This window comes from Trichechus manatus, unplaced genomic scaffold (assembly GCF_000243295.1).
Source record: "Trichechus manatus latirostris isolate Lorelei unplaced genomic scaffold, TriManLat1.0 scaffold00008, whole genome shotgun sequence".
Taxonomy (NCBI): Eukaryota; Metazoa; Chordata; class Mammalia; order Sirenia; family Trichechidae; genus Trichechus; species Trichechus manatus.
Window position 1 is genome coordinate 17,524,926 of NW_004443944.1, and position 24,586 is coordinate 17,549,511.

The window sequence follows — 24,586 nt, forward strand, 5'->3', positions numbered from 1 at the left end:
TCGAGCAGTTGCTTTATGGCATCCATGTCAGAATAAATCAGCTCCACATTCTGCTTGGGATTCAAATTCAAATCTGTGATATGCTTGGTTTGGAGTGGTCATGATATGCTAGGCCAGGAGTGGACTGGGCAACTTACTGGATCATCATTTAATGGCTGCCATTGACAGTTATGTAGGTTGGATGCTGCTCAACTCCAGTGGCACTGCTCACAGCACAGTCTGAGTGGATGGGGGGGGGGTCCTCTGGAGTTGTGCAGTGCACAGCCTATGTGACTGTACAGGGCAGACCTGAATCAGGGAGGAGCACTTCCCCAAAGGAAAACTGAAGTGCTGAAGGAGGCATGGGTGCCAGGAAGACCAAAGAAACAACAGATGTTCCCCACAGACGCATTGACCAGGATTAAGAACAGGGGGAGAATTGGCATTATTTGATGTATCAGCAAGTTCTAGGCTTTCCTGGGCCTTCCCCAGCACTTGCTATCCGCCAGGCGTTCACTTTACAGCCACAGATGGTGAGGCTTCCTTCAGGCCTGGCAACTTTCTTCATCCTGGGGTTCTGACGGCAGCTGGCCTGTGCTAATGCTGCCACCTAGTGGCCATTTTGGGCACTGCATCATCCAATGTCTCCATGTCTAATGTATTTTTTAGAACAGCTTTAGATTTATAGAGAAATTGTGCAGAAAGTACAGAGAGTTCCAATATATCCCTTATACCCTTTTCACACAGTTTCTCCTATGATTGACATCATGCATTAGTGTGGTACATTTGTTACAATTATTATTCACGTGAGAGTTCACTCTTTGTGTTGTACAGTTCTATCGGTTTTGAGGAGCCCTGGTGGCGCAGTGGTTAAGAGCTACAGCTGCTAACCAAAAGGTTGGCAGTTCATATCCACCAGGCGCTACTTGGAAACCCTATGGGGCAGTTCTACTCTGTCTTATAGGGTCACTATGAGTCAGAATTGACTCGACAGCAACGGGTATTGGTTTTGACAAATGCATAATGTCATGTATCCACCATTACAGTATCATGTAGAATAGTTTCAGTGCCGTTAAAATACCCTGTGCTTCACTTACTTATCCCCCATCCCTTCCCGTGAACCCCTGGCAACCACTCATCTTTTTACTGTCTCTATAGTTTTGCCTTTTCCAGAATGTCATTTAGTTGGAATCATACAGTATGACTGGCTTCTTCCACTTAGCAATACACATTTAACTTTCCTGCATGTCTTTTCCTAGCTTGATAGCTCATTTCTTTTCATCACTGAGTAATACTCCAATATAATATGGATGTACCACTGTTTGTGGATCCACTCACCTATTGAAGGACATCTTGGTTACTTCCATTTTTGGCAATTATGAATAAAGTTGCTAGAAACATTCACATGTAGGTTTTCGTGTATACATATACCTAGGAGCACAATTACTGGATTGTATGGCAAGCCTGTCTTTAGCTTTGCAGGAAACTGCCTGTAAAAATGGCATGGTGGTGGCATCTCACCTCCTCTAACTTCACAAGGAGGAAGGAGAATCAAGATCAACAGCCTAAGCCTTATTCCTATGAGGCAGCAGTCAGACATGCCTCCTCTCTCCACCATCTTTACCAATTCTGACACCAACCACCCCTCCAATGGCACTCGTTACTTCTCCGCTGGGTTTGAGAAAGAGAAAGTAACTTTATTGCAACACACAGGGCAGGGAGCCAAGAGGAAGTTCTTCAGATCTGGGTCACCAAGCTACAGGGAAGCAGGGCTTATATGTGATTTGGGCACCAAGATGGCTGCTGAGCAGGCGTACTGGGGAGGGAAAATTCTAGAAGGCGGCTAGGAAACAGGAGGTGACGTGGTTCTTGTCAGACCTCTTGCTTCGGAATAGGGTCTGGCTGATGATTTTCCTTCTGATTCGTTCCTTCTGATGCTGCATCCTCTGTTGAAGTCAATTATTGGTCACAGCCAGCCCTTCTGCATATGCAGCGTGGGCCAAATATGGCTTGGGCTAGTTTAAGGACTAAGGGAGATTTGCTGGCATTAGTAGGGCAAGGTCACAGCTTGTCTCTTCATTCTCTTAACAGTGTCACAGAGCACAAATTTTTAATTTTAACTAAGTCTGATTTATCTTTTTTTTTTATGGATCATGTTTTTGGTGTTATATCTAAAAACTCATTGGCAAATCAAGGTCAACTAGAATTTCTCTACAGTATATTGTAGAAGTTATATAGTTTTGCATTTAATATTTAGGTCTGTGATCCATTTCAAGTTAATTTTTGTGAAAGATGTAAGATCTGTGTCTAAGTTTCTTTTTCTTGTACGTGGACTATCTGCTTTTTTACATTTTTCCCCCTTCTCCCTAACCTTTCTCTCACCATTCATCCATCTGTCCTTTTCTGTGGACTCGGGCTGACGTGGCTGTGGCAGCATGCTTGTCCGCTTCCTACTTTTGCCTCTTTGAATATATGCTGAATAAAACTTTCTTTTCGCTTTACTAAACTTTGTGATGTTTTTTCCCTACAACACTTTGCAGTTAAATTGATACACAACTTTTCTTTTTGCTTTAGCTGCTCACAACAATCTTCCCCATAACAAAACCGGAAACTCTTGAAAGGATTCGTGAGCCAAAGGCGGAGGCCGCTGCGCCTTACGGGAAATGTAGTCCCGAAAGGCGGCCGACCACCAGTTGAGAACCCTGGGAAGAGCGGCCCAGAGGCCTCTTCTGCGCATGTGCTGTTTACAGTTCTCCACCTGGGCGCTCCAGGCTCTTCCGGGGGAGGGTCTTTAAGCGTTCAGATCGCTTTTTTCCGCGCTTGCCTGGGCCGGGTGCGGAAGTGGAAGCGAAGCGGATGCACCAACAAGTTAGAGAAAGGGCTGGCGGGGAGCTCCTAGCCCTCGGGGGCCATCAGGAAGGTTCTGGCTGGGTGGAGACGGGTCGGCGGAGGGTGGACGCGCGCTGTGTCCGCATCCTTCTCGAGGAAGGTCACCCAGCGGCTGTCGGCCTCGGAGAAAGGCAGCGAGGGCACGTTTGGGCTTCTGACCTGCAGGCCCCAAGGCAGACTCTGCCCGTGGCCCTCCTTTGTCTGAAAAAGGTGCTCTGTGAAGGTGAAAGGTTTATACATCCAAATGGCTGAAATCTGGTTCCAAAAGTTCCGCTGAGGTACGTGGTCCTGCAGCCGATCTGCAACCTACCGGGCTGGGTAGAAAAGTAGTAGAGGGCAGCGGGGAAGAGAACGCATCTTTATTACGAGAATTGAATATTATCCTTATATTAGTTGTTATATTACTAAGTATTTCTGAAAAGAAAGATGTAAGGTACAGTTGAAGCAGTGGGCAGGATGGAGATTCGATTGGGAAAGACATGTCAGTGGGGACTTAGTGGAGGAGGGGCGGAGATGTCTACATTGCTGCATGACAGTTTAAGAGCAGGATGTTTGTGTTGCTGGACCAGGTGGGTCCCTGCCCGGTGAGCTATAAGGCCAAGAGACAAGATACACGGAGACAAACCTGGGCGGAGCTCGCAGGGTTACTGTGGCAGATCCAACAGGAAGTCATGTTTGTGCTGTTACCTAGGCTTTGGGACACCTGCAGGACATAATTATTAGCCCATGGGGATTCTTGAAGACCTGGGGAGACTATTAATACGATTATTAGCACAAAAGTGAACGAGAAGGCTTGAATTCAGGGATTTATCTTGAAGTGAGGCTAGGTAGAAAGTTAGGGACAGTTAAAATGATTTAACCCGGAATTAGAAGGAAACAGACAAAAGAAACTTACAAAGTAGAAAGTAAGAACAAAAACAGCAAATGAACTTACTAAGACAGCTAGTAATGTATCTCCATTCATATTACTTATCTTTAGCAGGTTTTTCCTTAAACAGTAATCTAAGATCTTCTGTAGGTTCACAGGTATATTCAACTGTAGGTTGGTAGGTCGTTGTCAGGTCGGTCAGGTCCTTTTGAGTCTTCGTTTCCTGCCAAACTGTTTCCAGTGGCATGAGGTTTCGTGATGGGCCAAGGAGGGTTGTCTGCGTAGATGGGTATCTTTAGTCGAGTATGATGGATCCAAGGTCGGACTCCCTTGAATTTAGCCGAGGAGTGCGTGGTCAACAAGACTTCTTAGGGCCCAGTCTGCTTGGCTTGGAGCTAACTCTGGGGGGTTCCATCATTCCACTCCTTGAGGAGGACCCAATCGGTTAGACATGTGGTGGAGAGGAGTATCTGTGGGATACAACAACCTGCTGGAAGCAGACTGGTTAATAACTTTTAGGATAGCAGATAAACTTTGTACATGTTTAAGAATATTTTCTAATAATTTTAAGATCTCTCCTGTTAACATAACTAGGGTGCCATACCCCAGAGAATGGTCTCCCACATAACATTTCATAGGGGCTTAATCCAAGCCTGCTTCTGGGAGCGACCTGGACCCGCAGCAGGGCAAGTGGCAAGAGTTTTATCCAAGGTAAGTTAGTTTCTTGGCACATTTTGGGCAATGTCTTCTTGAGAGTGTAGTTCATCCTTTCAGTTTTTCCTGTTGACTGAGGTCTCCAAGAGGAATGTAGCCTCCATTTAATACCTAAAAGTCCTGTTAACTGCTGGACTATTTGGGCTATGAAGGCTCCTCCATGGTCACTTGGAATTGAAACCGGCAGACCAAATCTGGGTATTATTTCTCTTAATAGAGCTTTACTGACTTCCAATGATTTTTCAGTGTGGCAAGTGAAATCTTCTACCCACCTGGTGAAGGTGTCTACGAATACCAGTAGGTATTTAATTCCTCCTGGGGCTGTTGGCATAACAGTGAAGTCTACTTGCTAGTCTTCGCATGGCCCCAGTCCTCTTGCTTGGACTCCTTTCACCACTGGAGGTGGGCTGCACTTCGGGTTGTTTTTGGCACAGATTAGGCATCCTTGTGTCACCTTCTGGATGGTTTTATGCAGGTCTGGTCCTGCAATAAGTTTACTTAACCAGGCATACAGGGCATCCCTTCCATAATGGGTACTCGTATGGGCTGCTAAAACAACATCATGCATTAAGTGTGCAGGGACTAGGACTACCCCTTGTTCATTATGGACCTACTTATCTTTAGTTTGGAAACCCTGGTAGAGTAGTGGTTAAGTGCTATGGCTGCCAACCAAAAGGTTGGCAGTTCGAATCCACCGCGTGCTCCTTGGAAACTCTATGGGGCAGTTCTACTCTGTCCTGCAGGGTTGCTATGAGTTGGAATCAACTTGATGGCAACGGATTTGGGTTTTTTTTTTTTTTTTAATCTTTAGTTTTGTTTCGGTTAAAGCCCCATTCATCTGCTTCTGTTAAATCATCATCTGAATACCCAGGGTCTGAGTCAGTAAGGTCCAGGTCAGGGATCAAAGTGGCCACCAGAGTTACAAGAAGCTTAGTTTTAGCAGCTTGCTTGGCAGCAGCATCTGCGAGGTGATTGCCCTTTGGAATAACAGAGTCTCCCTTTAGATGTCCAGGGCAGTATATCATTGCTACTTCTGTAGGCAAGTTGACTGCCCCTAATAATTTAAGTATTTCTTCTGTGTGTTTATTTTCTTTTCTTCCTGAGGTTAGGAGACCTCTTTCTTTCCAGATTGCTCCATGGGCATGGAGCACTGAAAAGGCATACCGAGAGTCAGTGAAAATGTTCACCCAGTGTCCACTACTTAATTCTAACGCTCGGATTAAGGCAGTTATTTCTGCCTTCTGAACCAAAGTCCCTGGGAGCAACGCTTCAGCCTCCTTGGTTTCAAAAAGGGTCACTACTGCATTCCCAGGTTTATGAGTGCCATTGTCTATGAAACTGCTCCTATCTGTAAAGAGCTCTAAATCTTGGTTGTCTAAAGGCTGGTTAGTAAGGTCTGGGCGACTGGAATATACCTCCTCGATTATTTCAAGGCAGTCATGCACCGGTCCCTCACCTTCAGGCACCAGGAGTAGAGTATCTGGGTTAAAAGTTGACACAGCCTTCAAGGTGACATCAGGATCATCAAGTAAGGCTGCCTTATATCTTCCAAGTTGGCCTGCTGTTAACCAGAATCCTCCTTTTTGTTCTAACACCGAGAGCACATGGTGAGGGGTCAAAACCATGGCGGGCTGGCCCAGAGTAAACTTTTCAGCCTCAGTCAACAAAGGCGCAAGTCTCAGCCACAGCCCTCGGACGTGTAGGCCACCCTTGGGCCACAGCATTGAGTTGCTTAGAGAAATAAGTTACAGTTCGCTTCCAAGGACCCAGATTTTGAGTAAGAACCCCTAGGGCCATTCCCTGCCTCTCATGCATAAACAGTTCAAACAGCTTCCGGGCATCTGGGAGACCCAGGGCTGGTGCAGATCCTAATTTTGCAGTCTAGGGGATCAGAGTCCTTACCTTTTACTGCTTAGTAAAGGGGTTTTACAATAAGCCTGAAATTGGGTATCCAAATCCGACAGAATCCAGCCATTCCAAGGAATCCACAAAGCTGGCACTTAGTAGTCAGAACTGCCACCTGGATTATCACCTCGTCACTGACAACAGGTCTCTTTGTCCCTGTAACAGTTCAAATCCTAAATACTTCCTGAACAGAAACCTGGGCCTTTTTCTTTGAAATTTTGTATCCTGTATCTCCTAAGAAATTTATAAGTTTATTAGTGTTTTTATCAGAGATTTTTTTGGTAGGGCTGGCAATCAGGGTATCATCTATGTACTGTAGAATAGCACTATCTTTTAGAGGTGGGTCTCAAAGGTCTCTGGTAATGTGGGACTGTTTTTATGTGGTGAAACTGTCCAGCAAAACTGGGTCTTGGTCCCAGATGTGGGATCCTCCCACTAAAAGGCAAATATCTCTTGTGAGTCTCCTGGTAGCATAGTCTCCTGGTAGCACCATAAGTAAGATATATGGATTGGGCACCACTGGATAAATGTGTTTTACCACCTGGTTTATTGCTCTTACGTCCTGTATGAACCAGTATTCTCCTGTGCCAGGCTTTTTCACTGAGAGAGTAGGGGTATTATACGGTGACTGACGTGGCTGGATTAATCCATGCGCAAGGAAAGTTTCAATTAAGGGTTTAATTCCCTCTTTAGCTTCCTTCTTCAAGGGGTATTGTCTGAGATTGGGAGGTTTACAGCTGAGTTTCAGTCCTACTTTGACCAGTGTTGCTCTGACAGCCCTGCCTGGAACTCCTGCGGCCCACACCTCCTGGGTTTACCCGTTATAAGATTTCTCCATGCACTGTTTCAGAGTCAGTGGCAGGTAGCTGCAGAAGAGCTGCCTGCAAGGCCCGTGCTTGGTCAGGACTGACGTTCACCTGGAGTTGGTCAGCTGAGAAAGTAACTTGAACATTTAATTTGGTTAGTATGTCTTGGGCAAGGAGAGAAACAGGGCATTCAGGCATATGCAAGAAACTATGAGTTAGAACCATACTTCCTGCCTGACACTCAAGGGGCTGAAGGAAATTTTTATGTGCTGTTTCCCAGAGACTCCAGTGATGTTCGTTGTTTTGTTGGAGAGAGGGGCCTTAGGAACATTCAGGACTGAGTAAGTAGCCCCTGTGTCCGCCAAAATTCGACAGGCTGTTTTCCAACTGTTACAGCTACCCGGGCCTCCTCCTGGGAGACAGGAATTTGCCCAGTCTGCAGTGGAGCCCCTGGGCCCCATCGTTCCTAGTCACTGTCAGCCGTGCTTACTATCTGCTGGGCTCTTTCTGTTTGTGCCTGACTGGGCCATTCTGGGCACTCCTTCTTCCAGTGTCCATCTTTCTTGCAGCAAGCACACTGCTGAGGCCCCAGCTTTGTTGGCTGACCTCCTTGAGGGAGCTGAGCTTGATTTATCCCCCCATTCATTGGGGCCCACAGGGACTTACCTGGATGAGTTGACCTCGTGGCGGGCCTCCCGGGGCAGCAGCCAGCAGGGCAGCCTGTTGTTTAATCTCTCTTTGTCTCTGTTTCTCCTGTGCCTGGTCTCAGTTATTATAAACCTTAAAAGCAATCTCTACAAGTTGATAAGTGTTCATCTCCAGTCCACCGTCTAATTTCTGGAGTTTGTGCCGTATGTCGGGCGCTCAAGCTCATGAAAGTCAAATTAATAACGTGGACATTCTGAGGATCATCCATATCAGTGTCAGTGTATTGGTGATGGACTTCATACACCTGTTCTAAGAATGTGGAAGGATTCTCCTTGGGGCCCTGTTGTACCTCCTGAACTTTCTGGACATTAATGTGCCTTGGGGCTCCTTTTTGCAATCCTATAATAATGTATTCTTTCATATGGTTTAGTCTAGTCTGATCTCCTGGATTGTTCATATCCCATCCTGGATCAATTCACCAGTACAGCCAGGTCACCAGGGCCTCTAATAGGATTCTGTGGTTGGAGGTTGTATAGCCTCTGTGCCTCTTGTTTAGCCTTCTCTAGTATGATGCGTCTTTCTTCCGGAGTCAACAGTGTTGTTAGTAGCATGTTAATATCAGCCCAGTTAGGATGGTGGACTGCAAATATGGAAGTTACTAATGTCTCCATCCATTTAGGATTCTCCCAGTAGGCAGGTATATTATTTTTCCAGTTTAACACATCCGCAGTTGTAAAAGAGACGTGTCCAAATGAAACCCCAAGGGTTTTCTTAATGATCAAGCCTGGCTGGAATCTGCCTCAAAAGATATTGTTCCTGCGGGACTGGGGCAGACCCCTGACCAAATTGTACACCACTACAGGTGTGGGCAGGAGAGACCATTCCCAGAGTGACACTTGGAGCTCCAGTGGGTAATGGAGGATAAAGAGTGACTGGGGTCTTCGGTGGCTCTAAGGTGAGGGCCTCCTCCCAGGCAGCCTGCAGGGTAGTGGGCTGAGGTACCTGTGGCTCTGGAGGATAAAGCGGGGGTGCTGATGGACAGGGAAGGGAACTAAGAGGATAGGGATCCTCAGAGTCAGGGAGGACTTCATTGGACTTACAGTCAGGTTTGTCCTTAGGCTGCATAACCATTAACTTGCATTATTTTTGTAAGTTCTTGTTTTGAAACAAAAACATGGGATTTCATCCCATTTCTCCCCTCTGTTACAAAATAGATCTAGCTAGAAAACAGTATCATAGTCTAAACTCCCATCCATTTGGCCGCTTCCCACCCGATCCAAGTTGGTATTGTGGCTAGGCAGTGTTACAAAAGAAAATCATTTTCTTCTCCTTCATAGGCTCGTAGCTAAAATGAGACCAGTTCTTTAGAATGCAGCCAAGAGGGCTGCATTCTGCTACTGAACCCTGATTACCCACTTCCACTCAAGCACACCACACACCACGTTCACCCTCACTTAAAGCTTTCTTCCGTGCCAACGCCACACACACGCATAGATCAGGACAGGACCAGGGGTGACGGAGATAATCTTGGTTGCCTCAACCTCCCAGACAGCCCCTTTTTGTGTACTCAAAGAATGTAATCAGTACTCACCCAGGAGACATCTTCAGACCAGGACTAGTTTCCCTTAAAGTGTCCTCCAGCCGAGGACACTGCAGACAGAGACTAAACACTCAGCAAATACCTCTGGACTAAATAGAGTCCGGGTCCACACCGAGGTCCAGCTGAGTGCCACTGCCGCCGCCTAAGGGCCACCGGGCTCTGGGCAGAAGGTCAGGAGGACCTGACGTGCCCCATGTTGGGCACCAAATTGTCGCCGAACCAAGTGGGTCCCTGCCCAGTGCGCTGTAGGGCCAAGAGACGAGACACACCGAGTTTTGAAGAAAGAGAAAGCAGTTTATTGCAGAGCAGCAATGCAAGGAGCCAGGGGGCTTGCTCAGATCTGACTCCCTGAGTAGGGATTAGGTTACAGTCTTTATTGGAATTCTAATTTAGGAAGTTATACATATTTATCAATCTCATACCTAGGTGATTCGGGTACGGTCAGTCTGACTACGCATGTTCCGCGGGCTGTATCTGGTTCATGCTGGTTCTTGTCTAACACACTGGCCTTGGTTTCTTGAAACACCTGGTATTTTTCTGCAAAACAAACTAACAGAGTAGTTAAGCAAGGGGCATGGGAGAGGTTGGATAAGAAACAGAAATATACTAGGGTGATTGAATAAGAAACAGAGAGACAGAGGTGATTGAGGCGCAGGCCTTGGCTTCATTTGGTTTCAAATCTGGTCCTGACACAAAATAGTGCTGCATCTCTGGGCATGTTATTTAAACTCTCTGATCCTCTTTCCTCATCTGTAAACTGAGCATGGAAATAGTATTTGCCTCATAGGTTGTTCTGAGGTTAGACAAGATAGCACTGTGAAACATCAAGCCCAGAACATAAGTCCTCATAATAAATATTCGTTTGATGCTATCAGTGTTCCAAAGACTTTTAGGTATCTCACTCGGCTTCCAACCAGTTTGTGAGGTCAGCATTACCACCCCTGTAGGAACACATTTAAAAAACCCTATTTGCAAAGAGTTAAAGTGGTTTGCTTAGTGTTACACAACTAGCTGGTGAATGGATTGAGTTGTAAAACCAAATCTATTTTACTCCTAGTTTCATGGCCTTTGTAATGTACATCTTCTACCCATACCCATTGTGTTTACCTTGGCACAATGACTTGCCTTTGTGTGCCCCAGGAAGCAATTCCATGTATTTTGACAATCGAACCATTTGACCTATTTTCCTTAGGTCAGAAGGCATAATTGAGGCTTCTAGGCTTTTACTGCCTCCTGCAGTATAATCTCACTTCTCAGTAGCCCTGATTAGATTTTAGGAAAAATCCAGCTCATCATACTCTAGAATCCTGGAACCCCAATGCAGGTTCCAATTCGTGTGAATATGGCTTCTAAGCCCAAGTCCTAAGTGCCCTTGAAACAAAACTACTCTAGTTAAATAAAAAGCAGAAAGTCAACAGAAACAACACCTGGAAGAACATGTTCCTGAACTGAAACCTTACCATAGAATTTCAAGGCGGAGGCAGGAGAATCCCAGAAAGGAGCACATTTTAGAGTTACTGGGCAAGAATTTTCCTCTCTAGTATAAGCAGTGCCGGGTGATATCCCCACATTCTGAGACCATCAATTACTGGGGCTCAGCAAAGCTTCCATTTAACTTTCAGAGGAAAAGTGTAAGCTGAAATTGAAGGGATGGGTAAGGTGCACATTTGACAGGAAAAGATACTGCATGGGAGGATTTGTGGGGGTTTGGGTTGGAGGGAAGGGATGCCAGCCAAAGCTAAGGAACTTCTTTCTCCATTACATCCTAAACATATATGCAATTCCTTACAGTCTCCACTCTGCCTTTCTGTTTATTCTGAGCTGCCCTCAAACCATGTGCATCACCAAGCTGACATTTATTGAGTTTCTCCCTTACATAATCCCACAATGGAGGTAGAAGAAAGGTCTTTAAAGATTATTTTGTTTTGCCTATCTCAAAATTAGGACATAGAAGGTAAATGTCTTACCCAAAGTCATACAGTTTCTTGGTGACTTGAATTCAGCCCTCTTGATTCCCAGGTCAGGGCTCTGTCCTCTGCCACATTTAAGTTAAAACAAGTTTCTTAATAAAAAATCTTGTGAAACTGCAACTCAGGGAAACAAAACAGTCAAAAAGATCAAACATCTTAAAGCACTTCAGTGACATATTATCAGCATTTTTCAATGTCAATAATATCTTAATTCTAGAATCAATTTTAATGCTGGAATAGTGTTACAAACTTAGGATATTCTAATTTTATTGACCGAATTCCCTATTATTGGCTTCACAGGTTATTTTTAACTTTTTGCTACAGAGTAATTAAGAGTAATTTAGTAGAAAACGTTTGTTTACATACACTCAGTAAGGCAATTTCCATGTGATCATTTCAGAATTAAATGGATAATCCCTCACCATGTTGATTTCTGTAACTTCAGATGGGTAAAGGGCCATTTTCTTAAATGGGTTTGTGGGTATCTTGGTAAGTAATTGTAAGAACTGCTGTATTAGACTTCTCATGTTTCTATTCCCTCTTTTTGCTTACCCAGCTCTGGCTTCACCATTCTTGGCCCTTTCCCAAGAGCATCTGAAAAATGAACATATCCCATGTAAGTTGCTTAGGGATTTACTTCCCATATTGTGCAGTGGTTTTCAAGAGATTTGTAAGAGTGTGTACATTCAGATGAAATAGTAGAAATACATAAAATTCAGCATCAGAGAAAATCAGAGTATCATATAACACTGGAGAAGTTGACATAAATATACAGATGTCATGTTCGTTTAGAATTATTCAAGTTGAGATTGAAAGACCCGGGCAATATGAGATAGGCCTTACGTTGGCCGTTAGTACAGTGTTCCTGTTACTGACGTCTAAACATTTTCTAGGATAATCTTCAGATAAGTGATGCAGAGGGCAGCCTTGCCAAAAATAGTTGTGAAAGAAATGCACTGGGCTTCCTGTGACTTCTATACCCAAGCAAAGCACAGTAATCACACAGAATCAATTCATTATCATCTGAGTATACAGCATTCTGATAGTTCTCTTGGATCATAGAATAAATAAAACCTAGAATAAACAGGTTGCACGTACCTCAAATAATGCTTTAAACTATTTCTTTCAGCTATACCTTTTTTGTTAATTGCTGTAAAATATATATAACACATCTGCCAATTCAGTGTTTTTTACATCTACAGTTCAGTGACTGTCAGCTTTACTTGTAATACAGGTTATACAGGGAACAATTCCTCTCTAACTAGAGTAGAGGATAGCAAGTATTTTCTTTAAAGGGCCAGATATGAAATATGTTTTGGCTTTGCTTGCTATATGGTCTCTGTCAAAACTACTCAACTCAGCTGTAGTAGTGTGACAGATAATGAGTATACAAATGGGCGTGTCCAGATTTCTTAAATTTAAAAAATGAACACAGTAACAGGTTATTGGTAATTTTTTTTTTTCATCCTACAAAGTATATCTCTGTTTTGCTTTTCATTATCCCTAAGAATGGCCTCCTTATATTTGATGTTTCCATATACTTGATGTCACTCAATTCTAATCACTTCAAATCATGTTTTTTCAGGGATCGGTTTCATTTAAGGACCTGATTGTGGACTTCACCCAGGAGGAGTGGCAGCAGCTGGACCCTGCTCAGAGGCTCCTGTACAGGGATGTGATGCTCGAGAACTACAGCAACCTAGTCTCAGTGGGTAAGCACAGCTGCATGTATAACTCCCAAGAGCATGTATTCCCTCTGTGCCACAAAAAATAAGTTGTATTTCTAGAACTTACTTATTTAGCCTTGAGTATCAGGAAGAACGATGGTTAAGCTCTTTTAGGCAATAGAGCTGTATGTATATATTCACTGTTCCGTACCTTCTCCCACCACCCTCCTATGCCCATGCCTTTACCAAAAGCTTCTAGCTTTACTGAGCTATTGTTGGGCTTCTTCATTGTGTAGCTTCTAAATCTGAACTTCCTTCACCCTTCAGGGTTCCTAAAGTCCAAAGAGCTTGGTCCAGTTTCTGTATTATTTCCCATTAACAGGATGTCACGTTAGCAAACCAGATGTGATCTTCAAACTGGAGCAAGGAGAAGAACCATGGATGGAAGAGGAATTCTCAAGTCAGAACTACTCAGGTGAGTAAGGTGATAACTAACACGTTACCATCGAGTTGATTTCAACTGGTAGTGACCCCATAGGACAGAGTGGAACTGCCCCGTAGGGTTTCCAAGGCTGTAGTCTTTACAGAAGTAGGCTCCCGCATCTTTCTCTCATGGAACAGCTGATTGGTTAGAACCTTTCGTTTAGCAGCGAAGTGCTTAACCACTGCGCCACCAGGGCTCCTTTAAGGCAATAAATGGGCAGGTGGAAACCAGGGGAAATGGGAGTTCCAAGGTGGTCGTTGGTCATAGTTGACATCTTTGTAATGTTTTCAAGAATTTCTTTTTGGCTTTAGACCTTTGAAAGTGGTTGAGGACAATTAACTGTCATGCCATAGATACCTAAGTCATTATCCCTGAATAAGTGCACTTCTTCTGTAATTGAAATTTGTAAAGACTTTTGCTATTGAGTTAGTTATCCCTAGAAGCAAATCCCTCTTTTACTACACTTTAAACTTCATTTCTGTAGCATTCTCTGTTGCCTACTTTACTCTGTTGTCATGGACTTGTTTTATATTCAGATATTTGTAGATCTGTCTTAAAAAAATAAATCCTGATTAACTTGCATGATCTTTCTAGTTGCCTTCCATTTTCTCTTCATCATTTTTCTGAGAAATAACTCAGTCTTACTTTCCATTCTCAGCCCAAGGGTTGGAACTAGGCTGAGGCAATCCAGACATTTCAAACTTGACATTTCTTGAATCCTACGAGGCTAGGCCTGAAGTCCAGTCCCCCACGACAAGGCATTTGTAAGGAATTCTCTTTCCATGACAGATATGTAAAGACTCACAAATTATTAATTGTGCTCCTTTCTAGAAGTTGATGGTGCATTAAAGAAGAACGAGGACGTCCAAAACAAACATCTGATGCAAATTGTATTCTTTAGCAACAATACACTGATTGCAGAGAGAGCTGATATATTTGGGAACACGTTTAATCTGGGCATGAATATTGTTCCTTCAATAAAAATACCCTATAAAGATGACTCATGTGGGAACAGTTCAAAAACTAATTCAGAAGTAATTGTAAAGAAAAGCTATTTTAAAAGGATTCCTAATGAATATAGTGGATGTGGGAAACTACTGTTTCATACTAAGCATGAGATAACTCATTCAGGAATGAAAAAGTACAAATATAATCAAATTAGGAAAGCCAGAATTCAAAGTGAAGATCTTATTCTGCACCAGAACATTCAGACTTTGAAACAAGCTTATGACTATAATAAATGTGGGAAAACCTTCAAGAGGACAGTCCTCATTACACAAAAGAAAGTAAATAGTGAAAGGAAACCAAATGAATGCAATGAATGTAAGAAAACTTTTTCTAAGAAATCTAACCTCATTGTACATCAGAGAATTCATACAGGGGAGAAACCCTATGTTTGTAATGATTGTAGGAAAACATTTCGTGTGAAGACACACCTCACTCGACACCAAAGAATTCATACTGGAGAGAGACCCTATGAATGCAGTGAATGTGGGAAAACTTTCACTGACAAATCGGCCCTCATTGTACATCAGAAAATTCATAGAGGGGAGAAATCCCATGAGTGTGATGAATGTGGAAAGACCTTCTTTCGGAAGTCATCCCTCACTGAACATTTCAGGTCACACACAGGGGAGAAACCTTATGAATGTGAGGAATGTGGGAATGCCTTCAGCAAGAAATCTTACCTTGCTGTACATCAAAGAACTCATAGAGGAGAGAAACCAAATGAATGTAATGAATGTGGGAAGACCTTCTTTTGTCATTCAGCCCTTACTGCACATCAGAGAATTCACACAGGGGAGAGACCCTATGAATGTAATGAATGTAGGAAAACCTTCTTTTGTCAATCAGCCCTCAATGTGCATCAGAGAACTCATACAGGAGAGAAACCCTATGAATGCAGTCAGTGTGGAAAATTTTTATGTACCAAATCAGCCCTCATTGTACATCAGATAACTCATAGAAGAGAGAAATCTTATGAATGTAATGAATGTGGGAAATGTTTCTGTCGTAAGTCAACACTCACTATACATCAGAGAACTCACGCAGGAGAGAAACACAGTGTGTTTAATAAATGCGGTAAAACATTCAGTGTGAAGTCAAACCACAAGGAACGTAAGAGAATATACACAAAGGAGAATCTTTATGAGTGTAATGAACATAGGCATGCCATCAGTAAAAGCACGCGCTTAATTGTGCATCAGAGAAGTATATGGGAGAGACCATACGAATGTAATGAATGTGGGAGAACTTACTGCCGGAAGTCAGCCCTTACTCATCATCAGAGAACCCACACAGGAGAGAGACCCTATGAATGTAATGAATGTGGGAAAACCTTCTGTCAGAAGTTCTCCTTCATTGAACATCAGCGAACTCACACTGGGGAGAAACCGTATGAATGTAATGAATGTGGGAAAGCCTTCTGCCATAAATCAACCCTCAGGGTACACCGGAGAATTCACACAGGAGAGAAACCATATGAATGTAATGAATGTGGGAAAACCTACCGTCAGCTGTGGACTTTCACTGAACATCAGAAAATACACACAGGGGAAAAACCCTATGAATGTAACACATGTGAGAAAACATTTCGCCACAAATCAAATTTCCTTTTACATCAGAAAACTCATAAGGAATAGGTGCCAGAAAGGCAGTGAATTCCAAGGAAGAAATAAATATAAGAGCCTTAAATCTTACGAATACTTACAGATGTGTGAAATTTTATGAATGTAATGAACATAGGAGACTTTTCTGCCATAAGCCAACACTGGTACATAAGAGAACTCACACAGTAGAGAAATACAGTATGTTTAGCAAATGTAGTAGAACATTCAGTGTGAACTGTGAAAATGTTTAATTCAAACATACCAAGTTGTCTCCCTTTTAAAATATGAAACAAAATTATTTAAGTAAAATTAATTGATCTCTCCACAGTGTTACTTATGACGTGTGAGGATCTTATTTTAGTCCTAATCAATACTGTTGATCATATGCTGATTAAACAATATACAATTCCCCAATTTATGGTATATTAAATTCTCAGATTAGGCAGCTTGGTTTTTGTCTTCTCTTTCTGTCTTCATGTCTTCTAGTAGCAGACCCAGCCCCTTTATCCTCAGAGGTGGCAGTTAGGTCAAGAGGACTAACTATGGTACCCCATCATCCTGACCCTACAGTGATTGTACTGGAGATGAGAATTTGATAAAGTTGAGCTAATGAGAGCCCTTCCTAAGACTTTTCTAATGGGCGGTAGGCACAGGATAGCTAATATGTGATGCCAGACCTTCCAGTGGCCAAGTCCAGAAAACAGCAGTGCTGTAGGAAAAAATGCAGAGATAAGCAGCTTTGAGCAACAAAGAATTCTGATAGTTTTTGAATCCAGAAAGTGTCTGTCTCCCTAGTTTTATTACCTGATACCTACTTGGGAGTCCCTGGGTGGTACAAACATAACACACTCAGCTGCTAACTGTAAGGTTGGAGGTTTGAGTCCACACAGAGGTGCCTCAGAAGAAAGGTGTGGCAATTTACTTCCAGAAAACCTGTTGAAAACTCTGGAGCACAGTTCTACTATGAAACATGAGGTTACCATTCACAAAGACAGACTGGAACATGTTTCAGTCCTCATTGTCTTCAACCTTGATAGGGGTGTCTTGCAGAAGCTAGTGCCCGTCATTGTGTTGCTAAACACACACCTGTCCCAGGAGGTATGTCATGGATTGAATTATGTCCCCAAAAAACTATCAGTTTGGCTGGGCCATGACTCCTGGTATTGTGTGATTTTCCTACATGTTGTAAATCATGCTTCTATGATGCTAATCAGGGAGGATGGGTGGCGGTTGTGTTAGCGAGGCAGGACTCAGTCTGCAAAATTGGATTGTGTCTTGAGGCAATCTCTTTTGAGATAGAGAAGCGAACAGAGAGATGGGAGACCTCAAACCACCAAGAAAGCAGTGCCAGGAGCAGAGTGCGACCTTTGGACCCAGGGTCCCTGCGCAGAGAAGCTCGTATCCGGGGGAAGATTGATAAAAAAGGCTGACAGAGAAAGCCCTCCTCTGGAGCTGACACCTTGAATTTGGACTTTTAGCCTGCTTTACTGTAGGAGGAAATAAACTTCTCTTTGTTAAAGCTATCCACTTGTGGTATTTCTGTTATAGCAGCACTAGATGACTAAGACAAGTTGGAAAACCTAAGGAATCCTGGAGAAGGTAGAGCAGTTGTGGGCCTCACCATTGCCCCACACCTACAAGGAGAGCCAGCAGATGAGAAACAGTGTGCGAATTACAGAAGTCTTGCTGTGACTTTTTGAGCATAAAAACAAAATGCTTCTCCACTTCAATCCTCCAGTTTTTACACAGAAGTGTCTCTTGTGGCTCACTGTAACTGGAAACATACAGGGAAGGGAGTTCTGGGGAATATACTTCAGTCTAGCCAAGTTGCCACATTATAGAGTCACCACACTCCCCTTTCCCCTTCAGGGCTAGGGATGCTGGAGATTTTTCCTGTTGCTAGCCCTAAGTCCCCACATGTCTATCAGTTTGTCATACTGTGGTGGCTTGCGTGTTGATTTGATGCTGGGTCACTGTCTTAGTTATCTAGCACTGCTATAACAGAAATACCACAAGTGGATGGCTTCAACAAACAGAAGTTTATTCTCTCAGTCTGGTAGGCCAGAAGTCCAAATTCAGGGTGTCACTTCCAGAGGAAGGCTTCCTCGGCTCTGGAGGAAGCTCCTTGCCATCAGTCTTCCCCTGGACTAGGAGCTTCTCAGCACAGGAACCTCAGGTCCAAGGAACACATTCTGCTTCTGGTATTGCTTTGTTGGTAATGAGGTCCCCCGTCTCTCTGTTCACTTCTCTCTTTTACATTTCAAAAGAAATTGGTTTAAGTTGGAGAGTTTACATAACTGCCACTAATCCCATCTCATTAACATCATAGCGATAGGATTTACAACACATAGGAAAATCACATTGGATAACAAAATGGTGGACAATCATGTAATACTGGGGATCGTGACCTAGCCAAATTGACAGATATTTTGGGGGGACACAATTCAATCCGTGACAGCCACCCACGACGGGCAGGTTTCTGCTGAGCTTCCAGACTAAGACTAGGAAGAAGGATCTGGAGGTCTATTTCTGAAGAAATTAGCCAGTGGAAAACCCTTACAAATAGCAGTAGAACATTGAGCAGTCAAGAAATCAAACGATGCACTGCATTGGGCAAATATGCTGCAAAAGACCTTTTTAAAGTGTTAAAAGGTAAGGATGTCACTGTGAGGGCTAAGGTGTGTCTGACCCAAGCCATGGTATTTTCACTCACCTCATATGAATGCGAAAGCTGGACAGTGAATAAAGACTGAAGAGTTGCTGATGCCTTTGAATTATGGTGTTGGCGAAGAACATTGAATATACCATGGACTGCCAGAACAAACAAATCTGTTCTGGAAGAAGAACAACCAGAATGCTCTTTATGGAAGCAGACTGCCACATCTTTCTCCTGCGGAGTGGCTGATAGGTTCAAACCACTGACCTTTCAGTTAGCAGCTGAATGCTTAACCACTGTGCCACCAGCACTCCTTAATTAGTAAGCACTGGGGAGTTGCCTTAGGCTGAATTCTCTAGAGAAGAAAAACCAGTGCAGCATATAAATATATATAGAAAGATTGATGTAAAGGAAATGGCCGACACAGTTGTAGAGGCTGGAAAGTCCCAAGTTCATGGGTCAGGCTGGAGACCTCTACTGACTCACATAGCCACAGGTGCTGGCCAATCCAAGATCAGGAGGTCAGATAGCAGGCCTCTGGCTTACAGGCTGTGGAGGCCAACGAGTCCCAAGATCAGCAGGTAAGATGGCAGGTAAACCGCTAGCACAAGTCCCCAGAACCAGAGGTCAGAGTAACAGGAACTAGCTGCAGGATCCAGAGCAAGCAAAAGCCAGCGAGCCTCGCCAGAATGTCCACCTATATTGAATGTAGGCCACACCCCCAAGGAAACTCACTTTCAACTGATTGGCTGCTTACAACAGATCTCATCATTGGAGATGATTACATCATTAAAAAGCTGCAAAACTACATCATAATTGCCAAACTACTGAGGATCATGGCCCAGCCAAGTTGACACACAATCTTAATCACAGGACTGTAAAGGGGACAAGGGTTCAGTGGCTGTGGACTTTGGAGGGGTAGGATGGCAACTAGGAGTTTGTAGGAGTGGAGGAATGAGTGCACAGTGCTATTCCAAATACAAAAATAATTTCAAGTGATTAACACATGGACACTGTGTTATTTCTTTAAACTTGAAATACTAACATTTATGATTATAAAAGTGATTTCATTGAAATTTTAGTAACTCAGAAGCTTTAAAATCTGAATGAAATCCTAAGCATGGATTGAAGTTTTTTTTTTTTTTCTTTTCCCATTATGGTCTTTTAAAATCAGTCTGTATATAAAGAAAAATATTTTAAAGTATAATCATATATATATATATATATATAAATTTTTGAAAGTGGTTATACTTTAAATATTTTCCTTGGGGATCTTTATATGAGTAAATATATATCAATTTTACTGACATTTAATATTTTACAATATGACAGTACCATTACTGCCTGGGCCAGTACTGTATTTGAATATTTGAGTTGTATTTGTTTATACAATTGCTGAGAAAATTGAAGAACAATCATGTATATATATCTTTGTTATTGTATTGAAATATGTTTTAATCATAGATTCTCAGGCATGAAGGAGAGTCCCAATTATATTTTTTATATATCCTTGCACTGCACCCAATAAGTTCTTAAGTGGCATGAGTATATCATCATTTTCCAGCATCTTGATGACCCTGTTGTTGTTGTTAGGTGCCATCGAGTCAGTTGCAGTTCATAACAACCCTAAGTACAACAGAAAAAAACACTGCTTAGTCCTGTGCCATCCTCACAATCATTGCTATGCTTGAGCCCATTGTTGGCAGCCAATGTGTCAGTCCATCTCGTTGCGGGTCTTCTTCTTTTTTCGCTGACCCTCTGCCTTACACAAGCACAATGTCCAGGGACTGGATCCTCCTGACAACACGCCCAAAGTGCATGAGACAAAGTCTCACTATCCTTGCTTCTAAGGAACATTCTGACTGTATTTCTTCCAAGACAGGTTTGTTCATTATTCTGACAGTCTGTGTATGGTCGGTGTTCTTCGCCAACGCCATAATTCAAAGGCAGCAATTCTTCGGTCTTCTTTATTCATTGTCCAGTTTTCATATGCATATGAGGCAATTGAAAATATCATGGCTTGCGTCAGACACACCTTAGCCCTTAAAGTGACATCTTTGCTTTTTAACACTTTTAAGGAGGTCTTTTACAGCAGATTTGCCCGGTGCAATGTGTCATTTGATTTGTTGACTGCTGCTTCCGTGGACATTGATTGTGGGTCCAAGTAAAATGAACTTCAATCTTTTCTCCATTTATCATGATGTTCTTATTGATCCATTTGTGAGGATTTTTGTTTTCTTTATGTTGAGGTGCAATCCATAATGGAAACTGTAGTCTTTGATCTTCATCAGTAAGTGCTTCAAGTCCTCTTCACTTTCAGCAAGCAAGGTTGTGTCGTATGCATATGACAGGTTGTTAATGAGTCTTCCTCCAATCCTGATGCCACATTCTTCTCCATATAGTCCAGTTTCTCAGACTATTTGTTCAGCATACAGATTAAATAAGTATGGTTAAAGCATACAACCCTGATGCACACTTTCCCGACTCTAAGCCACACAGTATCCCCTGTTCTGTTCAAATGACTGCCTCTTGATCTATGTACAGGTTCCTCATGAGCACAATTAAGTGTTCTGGAATTCCTTATTTTTCACAATGTTATCCATAATTTGTTATGATCGATACAGTCAAATGCTTTTGCATAGTCAATAAAACACAGGTAAACATCTTTCTGGTATTCCCTGCTTTCATCCAAGATCCATCTGACATCAGCAGTGATATCCCTCATTCCACGTCCTCTTCTGAATCCGGCTTGAACTTCTGGCAGTTCCCCGTCAATGTACTGCTGCGACTGCTTTTGAATGATCTTCAGTAAAGTTTTACTTGTGTTATATTAATGATATTGTTCAATAATTTCCACATCTGGTTGGATCACCTTCCTTTGGAATAGGCACAAATATGGATCTCTTCCGGTTGGTTGGCCAGGAAGCTGTCTTCCAAATTTCTTGATATGGATGAGTAAGCATCTCCAGCGCTGCATCGTTTTGTTGAAACATCTCAATCAGTACTCTGTTGTCTTAGTCATCTAGTGCTGCTCTAACAGAAATACCACAAGTGGATGGTTTTAACAAAGAGAAATTTATTCTCTTTAGAGTCCAGTAGGCTACAAGTCCAAATTCATGGCGTCAGCTCCAGGGGAATGCTTTCTCCGTTGGCTCTGGAAGAAGGTCTGTATCATCAATCTTCCTCTGGTCTGGGAGCTTCTCTGTGCAGGAACCTCAGGTCCAAAGGACACGCTCTGCTCCTGGCACTGCCCCAGCCAAGTTGACAGATATTTTGGGGGACACAATTCAATCCATGACATCCATCAATTCCTGGAGTCTTGTTTTTTACCATTCCCTTCAGTGCAGCTTGGACTTCTTCCTTCAGTACCATCGGTTTTTGATCATACGCTACCTCCTGAGATGGTTGAATGTTGACCAGTTATTTTTGGTACGGTGACTCTGTGTATTCCTTCCATCTTCTTTTGATGCTTCCTGCATCATTCAGTATTTTCCCCATAGAATCCTTTAGTACTGCAACTCGTGGCTTGAATTTTTCTTGATAACCCTAGACTATCAAATTTATCTTTTTGTCAAATATGGGTAATAAGTTTTAACACTATTCTTTCTTTGTAATAAAGAAATACAAATAAAAACTGGTAGAAAAAATAATTTTGTACACTTCTATATAACACAAAATATAGATATGTTAATAAATACAAAAATATATACCATGGATAAGATGGAAAACACATGGCTTTCTATTACCTTCCTTATTCTAACCCTTGAGATGCTACTGAAGTGAACTGAATATGTATGGATACAGAGGAATTGTTTAAAATATACATGGGCTATATTTTCAAAGAGATAATTAAGACACTGGAACATGAGACAGAATCAAAATCAAGTAGTTATAAAAAAGAACAAACTATAAATAGTTGGTCTGAAGATGAAATATTGAAATTAACTTAATAGTTCACATTTATAACAAAATTACACAGCCAAGAACAGATTAGTGACATGGAAAATCTGGTTGAAGAATTTTCTTAGAGGAAAAGGGACTGAAGAAATAGAATATATAACTTGAAAGTTAAGACAGTCAAAGGATAAGAGAGTTCTTCAGTCAGATTTTCCATGTCACTAGTGGCTGCTAACTGAAAGGTTGGCAGTTCGAAACCACCAGTGGCTCGGCAGGAGAAAAGACCTGGGCATTTGCTTCCATAAAGATTACAGCTTAGGAAACCGTATGGGGGCAGTTCTACTCTGCCCTATAGGGTCGCTATGAATTGTAATCAACAGGTATGGGTATTGACATTTTGTACCAGATAATGCGCTGTTCTGGGTATTGTAGGATGTTCAGCAGCATCCCTAGCCTTTCCCACTAGTTGCCAGTAGTGCACCCCAACTCCACCCCCAGTTGTGACCACCAAAAATATCTCTAAACATTGCCAGGTGCCCCCTGGATTGGGGAAAAATCTTCCCCTTTCCCTGTTGAGAACCACTGTTATAAATATACCAGTTATGAAGATATTATCAGGATTGTGTAAAAAGGAAAAACCGAATTATATGCTGCCTATAAGAAACTCACTTTAAAGACACAAACAGATTAACAGTAAAAGGATGGAAAGCATATACCATGCTAAACATCAGTCAAAAGAAAGATACAGTAGCTATATTAATATAAGAAAAAATAGATTTCAAAGTAATGAATATTTCCAGGGATAAAGAAAGTCATTTCATAATAATGAGTATATATCAATCCTAAATGTTTGTATATACCTAATGACAACTTCAAAATACATGGAGCAAAGAGGATATTAAGAAGAAATAGAAAAATCCACAATTGTAATTGGAGATTAAGACCCCTTCTCTCAATAATTGATAAAACAAGTAGGTAGAATATCAGCAAGGATACGGTAGACTTGTACAACACTATCAACCAACTAGATCTAACTACTATTTATGGAACACTCTACCCAACAACAGCAGAATACACATTCTCCTCAAGTGCACAGAAACATTTTCCATGATGGACCACATTCTTAAAACAGGTCTCGATAAATTTAAAAGGATTCAAGTCATATGTTCTCTCACCACAATGGAATAAATAAGAAATTAATAACAGAAGAATTCCTTGAAAATTCTAAATAATTCATGGATCAAAGAAGAATTGAAAAGGAAATTAGAAATTATTTTGAACTAAATGAAATCGAAACACAATATATAAGAATTTGTGGGATGCCACTAAAGCAGTACTTGGGGAAAATTCACAGCACTAAATGCCTATATTAGAAAAGAAAGGCTCAAATGAATGACCTCAGCTTCCATCTTAAGGGAAAAAAAATCAAACCAAAGTAAACAGAAGAAATATTAAAATCAAAGCAGAAACAAATGAAATGGAACACAACAAATATTGTATGAGACCTCTATTGTAAAAACCCATGAAAAAGTTTACACACAAAAAATAATCTTTGTTGGTTACCAGGGATGGGAGGGGTTGGGGGGGAAATAAGTAAATAGGCAATAGATAAGTGGTATCTTTGGTGAAGGGTGAGGCAGTACACAATACTGGGGAAACCAGCACAACTTGTACAAGGAAAGGTCATGGAAGCTCCAGAGACACATCCAAACTCCCTGAGGGACTGAATTGCTGGGTGGAGGGCTGTGTGGACCATGGTCTCAGGGAACATCTAGCTCAACTGGCGTAACGCAGTTTATAAAGACAATGTTCTACAGTCTACATTGGTGAGTAGCGTCTGGGGTCTTAAAAGCCTGTGAGCAGCCATCTAAGATACTCCACTGGTCTCATCCCT

At 42.2% G+C, this 24,586-nt stretch overlaps 1 protein-coding gene across 5 annotated transcripts; it reads left to right on the plus strand.

Moving 5' to 3' along the window:
- Window positions 1–2,808: 2,808 nt before the first annotated feature.
- Window positions 2,809–16,383, plus strand: ZNF334 (zinc finger protein 334). Of its 5 annotated transcripts, none has more exons than XM_023743138.1 (6): window positions 2,809–4,447; window positions 7,442–7,502; window positions 11,936–11,995; window positions 12,965–13,091; window positions 13,429–13,521; window positions 14,362–16,383. In XM_023743138.1, exons 3-6 carry the CDS (start codon window positions 11,981–11,983, stop codon window positions 16,170–16,172), a joined length of 2,046 nt encoding a protein of 681 aa, XP_023598906.1. In that variant the 5' UTR covers window positions 2,809–4,447; window positions 7,442–7,502; window positions 11,936–11,980; the 3' UTR covers window positions 16,173–16,383. The 5 variants fall into 5 exon arrangements, with proteins under 5 accessions (XP_023598906.1, XP_023598904.1, XP_023598908.1 ...); XM_023743136.1 differs by lacking the exon at window positions 7,442–7,502 and having other exon boundaries at window positions 2,809–3,146; window positions 4,331–4,447; XM_023743140.1 differs by having other exon boundaries at window positions 2,809–3,146.
- The last annotated feature ends 8,203 nt before the right edge of the window (window positions 16,384–24,586 follow it).

What these genes read in the sequence shown, in the direction of transcription:
- ZNF334 (XM_023743138.1), top strand. An exon ending in CAGCAACCTAGTCTCAGTGG is followed by an intron (nt 13,092 to 13,428) that starts GTAAGCACAGCT and finishes TCCCATTAACAG; the next exon opens with GATGTCACGTTAGCAAACCA. An exon ending in CTCAAGTCAGAACTACTCAG is followed by an intron (nt 13,522 to 14,361) that starts GTGAGTAAGGTG and finishes GCTCCTTTCTAG; the next exon opens with AAGTTGATGGTGCATTAAAG.